Raw genomic sequence first — 13,463 nt, 5'->3', positions numbered from 1 at the left:
GGTGTCGGGGGACAGGTGTGGTCCCCAGGCAGGGATGCGGGGAGCTCTCTGCTGTGCAGGCGGCTGGAGCCAGGAGCCCCCAGCGTCACACGGAGACAGGGATGGTGGCCATGGGGTTGTAGCAGAAACACTTTTCGCCCCGCAAAGCAGCAGCAGCCGGTGCTTGCCGGCACTCTGGGACACGGAGCGAGCGCCCCAGAGCCCCCCGGGCACAGCAGAGGGGGCAGAAGGCACCCACGGGGTCCCGGGGATGATGGGAGATGGGGGAAGCCCCGACAGAGCCCACCCCCACGAGCAAGGGCCTTTTCCAGGCCCGCTCAGACGGGAGCTGCTTCCCCATCCCAGCTCCCTGGGCGAGGGGGAGGCGAGAAGAAACAGCCGCACGTCTCCCCTCTCCCCTCTGGTTGGAAACGAAAAAGGTTTATTAAAAATACATGTTATTTCTTAGTATGATACGACAGGGGACGTAACTGGGACGGTGAACAGGAGGGGGCTGGGGGTGACTGCAGGGGTACAAGAAGGGCTGCAGGAATTGTTGTGTGGCTGCAGGAAGGGTGGGACAGGGCTACGAGAGAAAGGAAGAAGTTTGGCACCTGGCTTGGGACACTGCCGGGGATCCTGGGTGCAGGAGCCATCAGCATAAGAGCTTCATTGGCTGGGGGGTGGGAGCAGGGGGGGCACTGCCCAGGGCCACGAGCTCTTTGGTGGTCCTTCTGCTGCCCTTCCAGGAGAGAGGGCCCGCAGGATGCTCTGAGGATGGAAAGAGGAGGGAAGTGCATTAGGCAGCTGCTGGGTAAAAGCAGCAAACCCAGGTCCCGTCCCCCCCCGCCCCGACAGAGATCCAGGTGCTGCCAGCCCCCTCCTCCTTTCTGCCCCTCCCCAAGCACCCACCAGCCTTCCCCGAGGCTCTGGCTACAGCCAGGAAGCAGCAAACCCCAAAGAGCATCTTCCACCAGCAGCAAACCTCCCAGTTCGAGGTATTTTCCTCACCTGACCCGGAAGGGGGCTGGTCCAGCGCCCGCTTGGTGCCTGCCCTGCCGCAGGGAACGCTCTTGCAGCCCGTGGTGCTGCGGGCAGAGGGTTTCCCCAGGCGCCTGCCCGGGAGCGGAGGGGCGCGGGAGGGCTGCGCAGATCTCGGGGTGCTGCAGCTCTGGAGCCCACCCAGGGTGGGGGGAGCAGCGCTGTGAAGAGAAAGGGGCCGTTTTAAACCCGCGAGGCTCAGGGCGGAGCCCCCCCGCGTCCCCACATGTCACAGGTGAGGTGGGGCCGACGCAGGCAGGGACGGGGGCTTGAGCCCCAGGCAGCTGCCAGCCCTTGCTGCCTGCGCGGGGCGCTCTGGGGCACGGGGGGCCGGCGGCTGCCTCACCTCTCCACTCGCCTCCGCTTCTGCGCAGGGGCTTTGGAGACCACGGAGGGCCTGGGGATGGAGGAACCCTTCACGGCAGACACCGGGGCACAGGCTCTGCGGCCAAGGAGAAGGGAGTTAGTGCCCGCTCTCGTGAGGCTGCGAGGCAGCCAGGCCAACACCATCCGCCCGCAGGGAACAGGAGTCACAGGAAACCTGCCCGGTTTTGTAGGGGAAAACCGTTCCAAGAGGGGTAAATCCTCAGGAGAGCGGCACAGGAGGCGTCAGCCGCCTGGCTACTGCTGCTCCCTGAGGTGCTCGGGCTGTTCCCCTGGACCTCAGTGTCCCCAGTTCCCTCGGTAGGAACCATTTCCTAGAGCTGCAGGAGGAGACGGGGAGACCTCGGGGTGTCCTGCGTTACCAAGGCCATGCCCATCTCTGCCTTTGGATGCTCTCACAGATTCACAGAGCTTTGGAAAATCCAGAGCCCCTTTGAAGCACCGGCAATAAAAAAACCCAAACTACCAACTAAACAATAAAACGCAAAACCCCAGAGTGTGCAGTCCCAACCCTCGCTCCAACCTCTCTGGGAGCAGAGTTGAGGCCCCACCTGCTTCCCAGCCAGCACGCGGGGCTCCAGAAGGGCCCCAAAGGGAGAAATAGATTTCCTTGGAATGTTTTTTATATCTTTGACAGCGATTCACACACGAGCTCGGACCGCTGGCTGCCTGTCTGCAGGCTGAGTGTTTTCTGCCCAGTCTCCCCCCTTAGCAGAGCTGCAGCGATCCACGGAGGATTCACCCAGACAGCAAGATCGTGGAGGGGGGAGCCCCAAAACCACAGTTAACCCCCCCAGGCCAGCACTTACTGGGGCACGACGGGGCCGTCCTGCTTGTTTAGGTGGCTCTGGACGCTCTCCCAGATGGAGAATTCTGGCAGGCTGGAGGCAGCTGCCTCGGCCACGCTGGGTGAACCACTGCTGTTGGAGACCTCAAAAGTCTCGTTCAGGTTGTGAACGGGCACAGCAGGCAGCGTGCGGCGGTTTTGGGCAGCCGATGACACCGGGGACATGTGACTTGTTGTAGTCCCCCTCTTCTTAATCGGGCCAGGAGCCACCGACGTGGGGCTGCAGGGGGCAGCGAGGTCCTGCAAGCGCTGCACGGTGCCACTCATCCCGGGGGTGCTGGGCACGGCGACAGACACCTGGGCTGAAGGAGCAGAGAAGAAACAGAGTCACCTCCTTGTCTGCAGTTCCCAGGCACCCGCAAAGCCCGGGGCATCCCCCTCACAGCCCCCCGTCACAGCTCGGCGGAGGTCAGCCCAGCGAGCCCTACAGCAGCCGTTTGCCAGCGGGTGTTTCCATCCAACCACCTTAAACCGAGAGGAAAAGAGCCAGCACAACTAATCCTAAAGGCATCAGGCTGGGCCCAAAGCAAGTGCCCTGCGGCAACGCCCGGTCTGTGCCCGGAACACAGGGTCTGCAGCGCCCACGGCTTCGCTATGGGCATCGTGCATCGGCCCTGAGGATGAGGAGGGAGAGCTCAGCCCTGGTCAGATGCAGGCTGCCGGCTGGGAGGCTACAGCCAGGCTGGCTGGGACAAATGTTCCATGGAGGAGTAAACAAGAGGAGGACAAATGAGGATCAGAACTGCTGTTTTGGTCTCCAGGAGCAGAAATATCCCTCACGTTTATGCTGACTCGCACACACATGCTGAGCTCCCCGGAGACAAGGGCTGCTCCTGGCTCCGGCCGTGCCCCGGGCTCCCGGCGGTGCTGGCCAGCCCCAGTCGCTCTACAAAGCGAGGCTGCAGCCGCTCTGGGCAGAACCCGCTGGGTGCCACGTCAGGAGGAGTCAGGAGAAACTCATCTCCCTGCCCTGTGCCCACAGCTGGGAGCTGCCCCCCCGCCACCGGCTCCTCCAGCGCACACCGAGACAAAAGAGAGGGGGCAGCACCGACGGCCCCAGCTTCTCACCCTCACAGCCCTGCTGCATCCTCTGGGCAGGGCTGGCCCCGCCGATCTCTGCGGCTCCCTTTGCAGACGTGGCTTGCTCCCCGCTTACACCAGCCTCCTGACTGACCAGGCGCTCCAGGTCCTCAAATTCGGAGACCATGGCAGGAGTGAGGAGGGCGGCAGCCTTCAGGAGGGCGTATTGCTTTCGGGCAACGTTCAGGACGGCAGCCAGGAGCCTGGGACAGAGAGAGACAGACCCAAGAACCAGTTAGCAGGCGAGCGTGAGCCAGCGTCACCAGTAACAGAGGCCCAGCAGCACCAGCATCACCTCTGAGACACCTCCTTGGGCGGGGCAGAGCCTGTTAGCAGAGTTTTGGGGCAAGAGAGGCAAACAGAAGTCGAGAGATACCCAAGTTGTAAATCTCTTCCTGGACAACCCGAGCTGTGAGTTGTGTGTTTACCTGTTAGTTACAGGGACAAAACGGCACCTGCAGGCTCTGCCGGGCTTCAGACACTTGTCAGCTCCGGCAGAGGCAGACAGATCCAGGCACACGTTAAGGCCAGCCTCCCTCAAGAGGCCTTTCCAAAGAGGTTCATTCTGCCAAGATGCTTGGGGCAGAGACATCAGCAGATGGTGCCACGGGAGCCCTGCCAGGGCAGGGCCCGGGGGAGCAGCGGCAAGAGGAAAGACTTCGCAGAGGTAATTTCAGGACTAACAACGCGCACTGACGGCTCACACGGTGGCTGTGCCTGGAAACCTTCACTGCTGCATTTCCAGGAGAGACTATCCCATGGGATTAGATCTCCAGGAGCCAAATCCCTTATTTTACAGGGCCGGCTGTCATCTGCAGACAAAGACCTGGTCCCACGTCCTTCTGGACAGCCCTTAGGATGGCTACAGGATGCAACAGGAGGGTGGGCAGCCCGTCCTCCGCAGGCAAACATGAGGAAGCAACATGTGGGAACGACACGAGGACACTCACGTCTCTGCCCGGCTGCCAGACAACCCCTGCAGAAGGCACCTTGGTGTCTTCCCTTCCAGCTGGACGTCTGTCTGGTGGGCTGCTCTGGGGCTGCTGGGAGGCCTTTCCTCTGGAGCCTGGAGCAATCACCCAAAAGCGCAGCATTAGTCCATCTCTGAGCTGAGTTTGTTCCCCAAATTCCCCGTTAGCTGGGAAGGGGTTTTGCCAGCAGTCCACAGCCCCCCACACGCTGAGCCAGGAGCCCGTGGACCGGGTGAGTTCCCGCCCTCTCCCAGCGTGCCCAGGGTACCCCACGAGGGTATGTGAGCCCCCCACCAGGCCCCACTCATCACAGCACCCCTTCTCTCACCTCCTCCTCCAGCTCCATTGGCATCCCAACAGACTGTCCAGCTCCCAGCTCCTGCTGCTCTCCATCACTCCTCTGAGCCACGCTGGTCTGTGGGACAGCTTCCTCCAACCTGCAGAAGGCAGAGAAGCAGCCACTGAGCCAGAGAAGATCCTCTGGGGAAGCTGTCACTTTGCCCAAGAAGTTTTGGGATGGATCAAGGAGAAGAGGATTAGGCCTTTGCAGCCCAGCTTTGTGCACTGTGCTCTGCCACGCTCATAACTGCCCCCGAGCCCAGTCGAGGTGACGTGCACACCAGTAAAGAAGCTCCTCTGCTTTCTAATGGACACCTGGGCTCTGACCAGCACTAAAACCCCACAGGCTCGGGGCACACCAGGAGGTCCCACCAAGCTCTGTCCCTGCTCCCCACCAGCCTCACCTGGGCAGCCCCTCTGGGAAGCCGGAGGGAGCCAGCGGCGCCAGAGCCTGGTTCTGTGACTCCCGGGCAGCATCCTCATAGACCCGGAGCTTCGCCCGCAGATCTGCCACCTGCGAGGAAGGATCAGCTCTTGCTCAGATGGTTTCACGAGCCCAGGAGCTCAGAGCTCCACGTCCCCAGCAAACCACAGCTAAAGCGAGAGCCCTCCCCTCCCCGCCAGCATCTCACCTCCGCTCTCAGCCGCTCGCAGGTGACGGCGTATTTACTAACGTGGCCGTCAGAGCTGGTCACGTTGCTCTTCAGCTGCAGAGACAGGGCCAAGGCAGAGGTTAAAGCAGCACTGGGGCTGCACGTACCTCTCTCCCAGTGCTGGAGCTGCTCAGCCTCCTCCAGGCTCCCCAGGGAGCCCCAGGGTGGCTGCAGTGGACAGGAGCTGCGCTCAGGGACCTGCTGCCGCAGTCACAAGCCTTTCTGGGTGCTGGGCTGAGGAGCTTTACACGAAGACAGGGCACACACTGTCTGCAGCTTCATCCGCTGCTGTCTGCCCAGAGCGGCACCCCCAGGGCTGGAAAACTCAAGCTGGATAAGGGAGGCACCCACTATCCTCCCCCACCACAAACCAGGCTCCTTCCCAGCCATCCCCAGCTGCTCCCAAACACAGAGCAGATCACCGCCGCAACGCCAGATCCTCACCGACACCTTGATCTCCTTGGCCCGGCCGGCGTACTTGAGGGTGTTGTAGGTGTCCTCGTAGGCCAGGACGGAGGGACTCACGGCGGCGATCATGATGGTGCGGCAGTGGCCGCCGATGGAGTCCTTCAGCAGGCGTGTGAGCTTGCTGTCCCGGTACGGGATGTGGCTTTTCCTGCTCTGTACCGAGATCAAGGCTCTGCTCAGCTCCAAATCTGTGCCGCAAGGGCGCGGCCACCCTCATCCCACGGCACCTCTCGGAGCCCAGCCCAGGCTGCCACCCTCACCGCGCGGGCAGAACCATCCCCGGAGGACACCGCGCTCACCCGCCCACCCCGGCGGGGCCACGCGAGGAGCAGCGTTACCTTTGCCTCAGCCAAGGCGTTGATGACGTTGATGAGGGCCAGCAGCGAGCGGTTGATGTTGGCGCCCTCCCGGAGCCGCTCTCCCTTGGTGTTGGCGACCGAAGCTCGCTCCGAGCCTGCCAGGTCGATCAGGCTCATCTTGGCCACTCGCAGGTCGCCAGCGAGGCCGCCAGTGCAGTCCTGCTGCTTCACGTAGATCTGCGAGGACAGAGGTGGGTGAGGCTGCAGCTCCACCAGGCTCGTGGGGCTGCTGGTTGGAGCCAGCATCACCGGTTTCAATGTTTGTGAAACGATGGCGGAGCGGATCACGCAGGCATGAGATCGAGCGGCAGGAAAGGAGGGGCCCGGCATGCTGAGAAGACAAGCAAAAACTCGGCGATGACTTGAGCAGCAAAGCCACGGAAGGGATCTCGCAAGACGGGACAGAGCTGCGGAAAATAATCTGGTCGTGTCCCCGAAGGGCAACACCCCAACCCAAAGCCCTGGCATCATCCAGGATGTGCTCATGCACGGTGGCAGCCCCAGCCCTGACTCCGACTGTGGGTTTTTCCAGAAATCTCAGATGCCAGTGGGGGCTGCAAGCCCCCAGACACAGCCTCGCAGTGCCCCAGGGAGGCATCCAAGCAGGGCTGGCGGTGCCCAGCCCAGTTCCCAGCTGGTGCAGGCGAGGAGGGACACAGCCACTGAGAGTCACCCACAGCACTGCTCCGTAACTTCCCCTTCAGCATCTCTCAAGATCTCCCAGGAGGAGCAAACACTTCCCCCACCGCCCTGGAACCCCCTCAGCCCCCCAGGAGCGGCTCCTGCATGGCCTGGAGGTGCCACAGAGATAGATGCTGGAGGCTGGTAACCGATCCTGCATCCTCACCAGACTGTGGTTTGCCTGCCGGGCAGGGCAGAGTTCCAGCACAGCTCATGGATTCACGGCAGGCGGGAATCCAGCACCCAGTGACAAGCCCGGCTGGGAAAGCATCCAGACACCTGGACTTCCCCCTGCAAGCAGCAACGGGCAAGGCACCAGGTTCAGAATGAAATTGCAGTCAGAGCCCTCTGTCTCCCCACGCAGCCGTGACGGCCCTGCTAATTCGGGGAAGGGCCTGGCTGGAATTGAAATCAACTGGCAGGTTTGTGTAGGAGAGCACCGAGAAACCGGGGAGCAAATTCACAGAGCCCCGGGGGAGCGGAATTCCCGGCTCAGAGCCGGGGGAGACACGACGGAGCAGACTGCCTGCCTGCGGCACCTGGGGGGAGGCACAAGCAGGAGCCAGCGATACGCGGCCCCTTTGCTCTGAGGAAGGTTTTAGGTGCAGCTTCCACACGCTGAGTTGACAAGAGACAAAAGCACAAAGGGAAATTTCAGCCCTTGGGACCCCTAACACCAAGCTGGGAGTCTGGGGCTGTCTGGGAGACGTGGCCACCAGCGTGACCAGTGTGTGCTGTCCTGCTGCAGCGCTGGCTACTGGCCTGCCCAGACCCACACCTCTCTTCTCAGGGCCAGGACCCACCGATTTTTCCTGTGGCACAGCAGGAGCAGGGGCAGGAACCCCGGGTCCTGGCACAGGCTGGCTCCCTCGCCCCCTTCTCAGCACAAATCCCGAGCAACACTGCAACCCGCAGCCCTCACCTGGAAGATGGCGTGCGAGCGGGAGGAGGTGCTGTTGGCGTCGGTGGGATGGTGCGTCCGGTTCCTGTTGCCGTTGGCCAACATCTCCAGCAGCTGCTCTGCCGACGCGGGCTGGGAGAGAACGGGCAGAGGGCGGGCGTCAGCGCAGCCCGTACGCAAGCACCGAGACAACCCAGCACCCAGCAGCCACGGCGGCGTAGGCTGAGGCATCCTGCAGCTCCGCGGGGCTCGTCTCAGCTCAGGGTGGCGTTTGCTGTCCGCCAGGAGCCGCGCAGATGGCACCCCCGCGCCCTCACACCCCCCACGGCCCCGGGACACGCATCCGCTGTCAGAACTGGTGCAGGCGCAGCGGTGCCCAGACCTTGTGCCCATTTCTCTACCCACCTGGTGGAAGGAGAGACCCTGAACCACGACTCCTTTCTCAGGATCCTCCCGGATGGCCAGAGGGCCCTTGGGCTCCAGCAGGTCATGAATCTGTTCGTTGTACACCTGGAGCAGGGAACGCCACGGAAGGCTGAGGTTTGGTTACCCAACGGGGAGCAGGGAGAGGAACTTTGTGCCCCAGTGTCACGCACAACCTGGTGTCCCCCCGATGCCACCTCTGGGGCCTCGTTACACCAAGAGCAGCTGAGGGGGCTCTCAATGCAGAGGAGAGCTTGGGAGGGCTTCACTGGCAAGTCACCGCGCCACCACTCCTCCAAAGCCAGGAAGCCCTCGTCGCTCGGGGACCACGGCAAGGAGCAGAAAATGCCCCAGGGTCCAGGTGGGAGAAACCAGCAGCACCAGTTCTCCAAACTGGGTGGGTGAGCCTGCTTCCAGCCAGGCTCTAAGGCTGCCCTGGGGACACCGGGCACAGCTGTCAGTGCAGCGGGTACCCTGAGTGTGGCACTGCAGGGTCTGGATCAACCCCAGGTCCCAGTCACGGTGACCCGGAGGCAGGAGGGGACCCGGCTCGGACGCGGCGTACCTCCTGGTAGGAGACGAGCACCTCACAGCTCTTCTCCTCTTGCCTGGCCTCGATCCTCTTGTACAGCTCCACCATGGTGAGGTACATGATGCCAGGGCTTTCCTCCGAGCCCAGCATGGTGTAGGTTTTCCCTGCTCCTGTCGCACCGTAGGCAAACACTGGGAAGAGAAAGGGTGGAGGGTTGCAACGATCGTTAATTAACAGGAGCGGCGGAAAGTGCACTCCTTGCCGGAGAGGAGAGCTTCCCGCAGCAACCCCTGCGGCGGGGGCTGCTCACAGCCTTTGCAGAGAGAAGCCAAAGCCAATTCCCCTCCGCGTTTGCCACTCGACCCCTCAGTGCAGTTTTTTTTCTCACTGCAGCCTCTCTCATTTAGCAGAGACAGAACGAGTCCCCAAACCATCACGTGCTTGGATGCTCCAGTCACCCCTGAACCTTCTTTTTAACAAGCCGAGCAGCCCCATTCCCCCACCTCTCCCCAGAAGGCGTTTCTTCTTCCAGACCTGGTAATTCATCTCACCCCCCCACCCCCCCTTTCAACACTCTTTGAAGCGTCACCATCAGAGCAGGACACACTAACCCAGAGAGCCTCAGCCCGTCCCCCCAATAGCAGCACTCGGGGCTTGGCAACTCTCGTTTGAGGATCCTGGAGTTATTTTATGCAGATAGAGACACGAGACGTGCCTGCCAGGTGGGCACAGTGACAGAGGCAGCCTTCAGCAGCTCGCAGAGCATGCCGGAGAGCCAGGAATAGCATCCTCCGGTCCCAGTGCCCGGCCCGGCACATGATTAGACAGGAGAGCAGCCTCTCCCGCACGGTGCTGCCTCACACAAGTGATGTGCTCGTTAAGCCGCTCGTCTGCTGACAGCCTGCCAACAGCACGGGGGGCTGCGGCGGCAGGCGAGGAGCTTTCAGACCCAGCAAGGAGCTTTCAGACCTGGCTTTACAGAGCTGCCAGCCTGCGGCATGCTCACAAGGGGCACGGCAAACCCCAAAGCACCCCAAGATGTGTCTGCTTCACCCCAGATCCCGCTCCCAAACCCAGCATCCTCCCAAAGCTCTGCCCCTCACCGCGATTCGGGCTGCGAAGGGATGGCAAAAGCAAGGGGCTCTTTGCGCCACAGATCCACCTGATTTCTCGCCATCCTTCCCACCCTAGCAGAGCGGAGAGCATGTCATCCTTGTCCCTCAGAATGCCTGGAAAGCACCTGCCCAGCCTCATTTCTGCCCCAACGCCCACCTCCATCCCCTCCAGCACCGCTGTGGCCCCCAGCATCACAGAACCACAGCACACCCAGGCTGTGAGGAACCTGGAGAGATCATCTGGTCTGAGCTTTTGTGGGAAGGGGAGCCCAGATGAGATCATCGTGCACCCTGTCCAATGGCATCTTGAACACCCCCAGCCCTTGGGACTCCACTATGCCCCTGGGGAGGCTGTGCCAGTGAATGTCCTCACTGTAAAAAATGTCTTCTACTGAGATGAAACCTCTCCTGGTTCAACATGTCCCTGCTGCCCCTTGTCTTCAACTTGTGACCAGAGAGCCCCCATCCTCTCCAAAGCTGCCCTTTAAGTCCTCAAAAACGGATGAGGTTCGCCCCGGACTCTTCTCCTCTCCAGGGAGAAGAGACCCATCTCCTTCAGTCTCCCCTCTCTGTCCAGCCCTTGGCTCATCTCTGGAGCCCTCCTTTGGAAATCCTCAACTCTACCTGCATCCAGTCTACCTACATCTCTGTCTGAGCTAGAAATGTCCCTGCAGATGCAGCCCCAGACCCAACTTGGGAGACTTTGCACTCCTCTGTCTTCATCCTCCCACTGTTCCTGCTTTTCCAGCCCAGCCAGGTCCCTCCTCACCATTTCCTCCCCACAAATCCTTTTCCCCCTGGAGCCCTGCGTCCAGCTCTGGGGTCCCCAGCACAGGACAGACATGGACCTGTGGGAGCGGGGCCAGAGGCCACGGGAACGGTCTGAGGGCTGGGACAGCGCTGCTGCGGGGAGAGGCTGAGAGCTGGGGGTGCTCAGCCTGGAGAGGAGGAGGCTCGGGGAGACCTTACTGAGGCCTCTCAATGTATAGAAAGAGGCTTGTAGGAAAGTCGGAGAAAGACTTTTTACCAGGGCCTGCAGTGACAGGACAAGGGGCAACGGCTTTTAACTGACAGAGGGCAGGTTTAGACTGGACGTAAGGCAGGAATTCTTCCCTGTGAGGGGGGTGAGGCCCTGGCACAGGTTGCCCAGAGAAGCTGTGGCTGCCCCCCCCCGGCAGGGTTCAAGGCCAGGTTGGACGGGGCTTTGGGCAACCAGATTTAGTGACACATGTCCCTGCCCATCGCAGGAGGGTTGGACTGGATTACCTTTCAAGGTTCCTTCCAACCCAAACCATCCTGTGACTCCGGAAGTTGCTCTTATTCAGGTTTTGCTTCTCCTCATTGCTCCCCAGGGGGAGATTCGACATTTCCATGTCAGGATCGTCCCTGTCCCGATCACACTCACAGTCACACCAGCTTGGTGCCAGCACCAAGTTTCAGGCTGCATGTTTGCGTGTTGCTGTTGTGTACCCTCATATCCCCAGCTGCTTAGGGCTTCCACAATAAATGAACAGCTCCACTGAGTCCACCCTGCCTGGGAGCAGATGGGACAGGAGCTCCTGCAAGGATTTTAGAAGTTTTTCTTTGCAGAAGGGGCTGTTGGGCGTTGGAATGGGCTGCCCAGGGCAGGGGGGGAGTCCCTATCCCTAGAGGGGTTGAAGAGTCGGGCTGAGCCAGCACTGAGGGATCTGGTGGAGTCGGGAACGGTCAGTGTGAAGTTTGTGGTTGGACAGGAGGAGCTTCAAGATCTTTATTATCCTGGATTATTCTGGGTTTCTGATCAAAGGAGGACCCTCCGGGTCTTACCGGAGCAGTTGTAGCCATTGAGGACGCTGTCCAACAACGCGTGGGTGGTGTGCTGGAACACCTCCTCCTGCGTGGCCCCCTCCCCAAAAACTCGGTCAAAGACAAACTTCAGGTCCTTGCTGTGGTGCTTGGGCCCGTGAGTGGGCAGCACACTGCTGGGGGGGCCACTGTGCTCTTCAGGGTTGAAGACGAGGATGTGCTGGTCAACGACATGCAGGACGGGGCGTGCGGCCCGCTCTCGCTCACAGGAAGCGCGGGGCCGCACACGCACCACAACAGCCACAGAGCCCTCCTGGGGCGGGGGCCCCAGCATCATGGTGACAGGGGGGTGCTGCGATGGGGGCGCGGCACTGCCTGGAGAACAACGGCACCGGGCTCCAACGTCCCAAGGGCCTCACGCACTGTGGGGGGTGGGGGGGAATGGGTCAGCTGAGGCTGAGGGGGTGGAGGGGAGCCCACAGCTGGGCAAGGCCTCGCACCCCCTCCCTGTCCTGATCCCCGCTGGTGCCCCCAGAGCTGCCGTTAACACCCGCCCACGGCCCGACCCCTTCAGCCCCGTCCCCCCCGGCCTACACCCCCCTCTGGTCCCTGCAGCCCCTCTCACGGCCCCACACCCCCTTCAGGCCCCCACAACCCCCTCCCACAGCCCTGCCCGCCCCCTCCAGGGACGCCGTCCCACCCCCTCCCCTTCGGGCCTCTGTAGCCCGCCCCCCCCTCCACGCTGCCACCTTCGAGCCCCCCCAGCCTCCCTCGGGCCCCTCGTTCTGCCCACCCAAGGCCCTTCCTAAGGCCCCCGGCCCCCCACACCGCCTCCCCCGGCCCCGCAGGCACTCCCAGCCCTCCCCACCCCTCCGAGCCCCGGCCCGCCCACCCCAGGGCCCCAGACCCGCCCCCAGGGCCCCAGACCTGCCCCCAGGGCCCCCGACCTGCCCCCAGGGCCCCAGACCTGCCCCCCGCGCTCCCGCTCCTCGCCCCCCGCGCACCCAACGCCTCAACGGACCCTCCCGCCGCTCCGCTGCCAACGGCCGCGCAGGCCCCGCCCTCGCTCCTCATTGGCCGCTCTTCACGCCCTCGCTCCTCATTGGCCGATCTTCCCGCCCTCGCTCCTCATTGGCCGCTCTTCCCGCCTCGCCCTCCCATTGGCTGTCCGCCCGGCGCCCTGCACCATGGGAGCGGTAGTCCCGCGGCCCCGACCTGGCCGCCATCTTTCCCCCTTCCCCGTCGCCGTCCCGGCCGTGGCGGCCCCCTGCGGCCGGGAGAACCGGCGGCCCGAGCGCTGTCCAGCGGAGAGAGCCCAGCCAAGGGCCCGGCAGGGCTGAGGGGCGCGGGGTCGCCGCCTGCTGCCTGCCACAGCGAGCCGCAGCGGCAGCCTTCTCCTCCCAGCTCCGAGCTGACAGCCCCGGCCCTGAGCAGCTCCCGCTGCCCGGCCGCTGCTGCTCCCGGGGAATTGGTGCTGAGAAACGAGCCCCGGTACCGCCGGGGGACACCCACCCACCCGTGCACCCTGTCCCCAGGGCCACCCAGGGGGCCCCAGCGGCTCCTGTCCTCTGATCCCACCGCAGGGGCTCATCGAATTGGGCGGCGTCCTGCTGATACAAGGAAATGATCCCGTGCTTTGAAACTGATTTACTTATAACAGCTTAGAGCAACTTAAAATAATTTCTGAATATTGCTTAAGAATCCTGCTTGCCCTGACTGTTCTGTTGAAGCTTACCAGGGGCTACTGTGTGCATCTAAACAAAGCATTTTCTGTGGAAACTTACCAAGAACTACTATGTTTGGCAAAAATAGGAGCCATGTCCTTGGAAAGCAGATGGGTTCTGACAAGTTGAGTCTTTGTAGTGGGTAGACAGCCACGTATCGGCAGTAGAAACTGATCTACTG

At 62.3% G+C, this 13,463-nt stretch overlaps 1 protein-coding gene across 1 annotated transcript; it reads right to left on the bottom strand.

Annotated features, from left to right (window-relative positions):
- Positions 1–148: 148 nt before the first annotated feature.
- LOC141955362 (kinesin-like protein KIF18B) lies at positions 149–12,784 on the bottom strand. Its single transcript, XM_074895203.1, is given in 17 exon segments — positions 149–750; positions 991–1,181; positions 1,367–1,462; positions 2,214–2,553; positions 3,320–3,534; positions 4,282–4,397; positions 4,631–4,739; positions 5,046–5,155; positions 5,274–5,348; positions 5,739–5,915; positions 6,101–6,298; positions 7,725–7,835; positions 8,109–8,213; positions 8,692–8,849; positions 11,580–11,910; positions 11,912–11,980; positions 12,707–12,784. Coding segments are annotated over 17 exon segments (2,595 nt in total). The 3' UTR covers positions 149–634.
- Positions 12,785–13,463: the final 679 nt, after the last annotated feature.

The sequence above is a fragment of the Athene noctua genome, unplaced genomic scaffold (assembly GCF_965140245.1).
Source record: "Athene noctua unplaced genomic scaffold, bAthNoc1.hap1.1 HAP1_HAP1_scaffold_160, whole genome shotgun sequence".
Lineage (NCBI taxonomy): Eukaryota > Metazoa > Chordata > Aves > Strigiformes > Strigidae > Athene > Athene noctua.
Note: the sequence above shows the minus strand (reverse complement) of the source record. Positions and strands in the feature narration are given on the sequence as shown.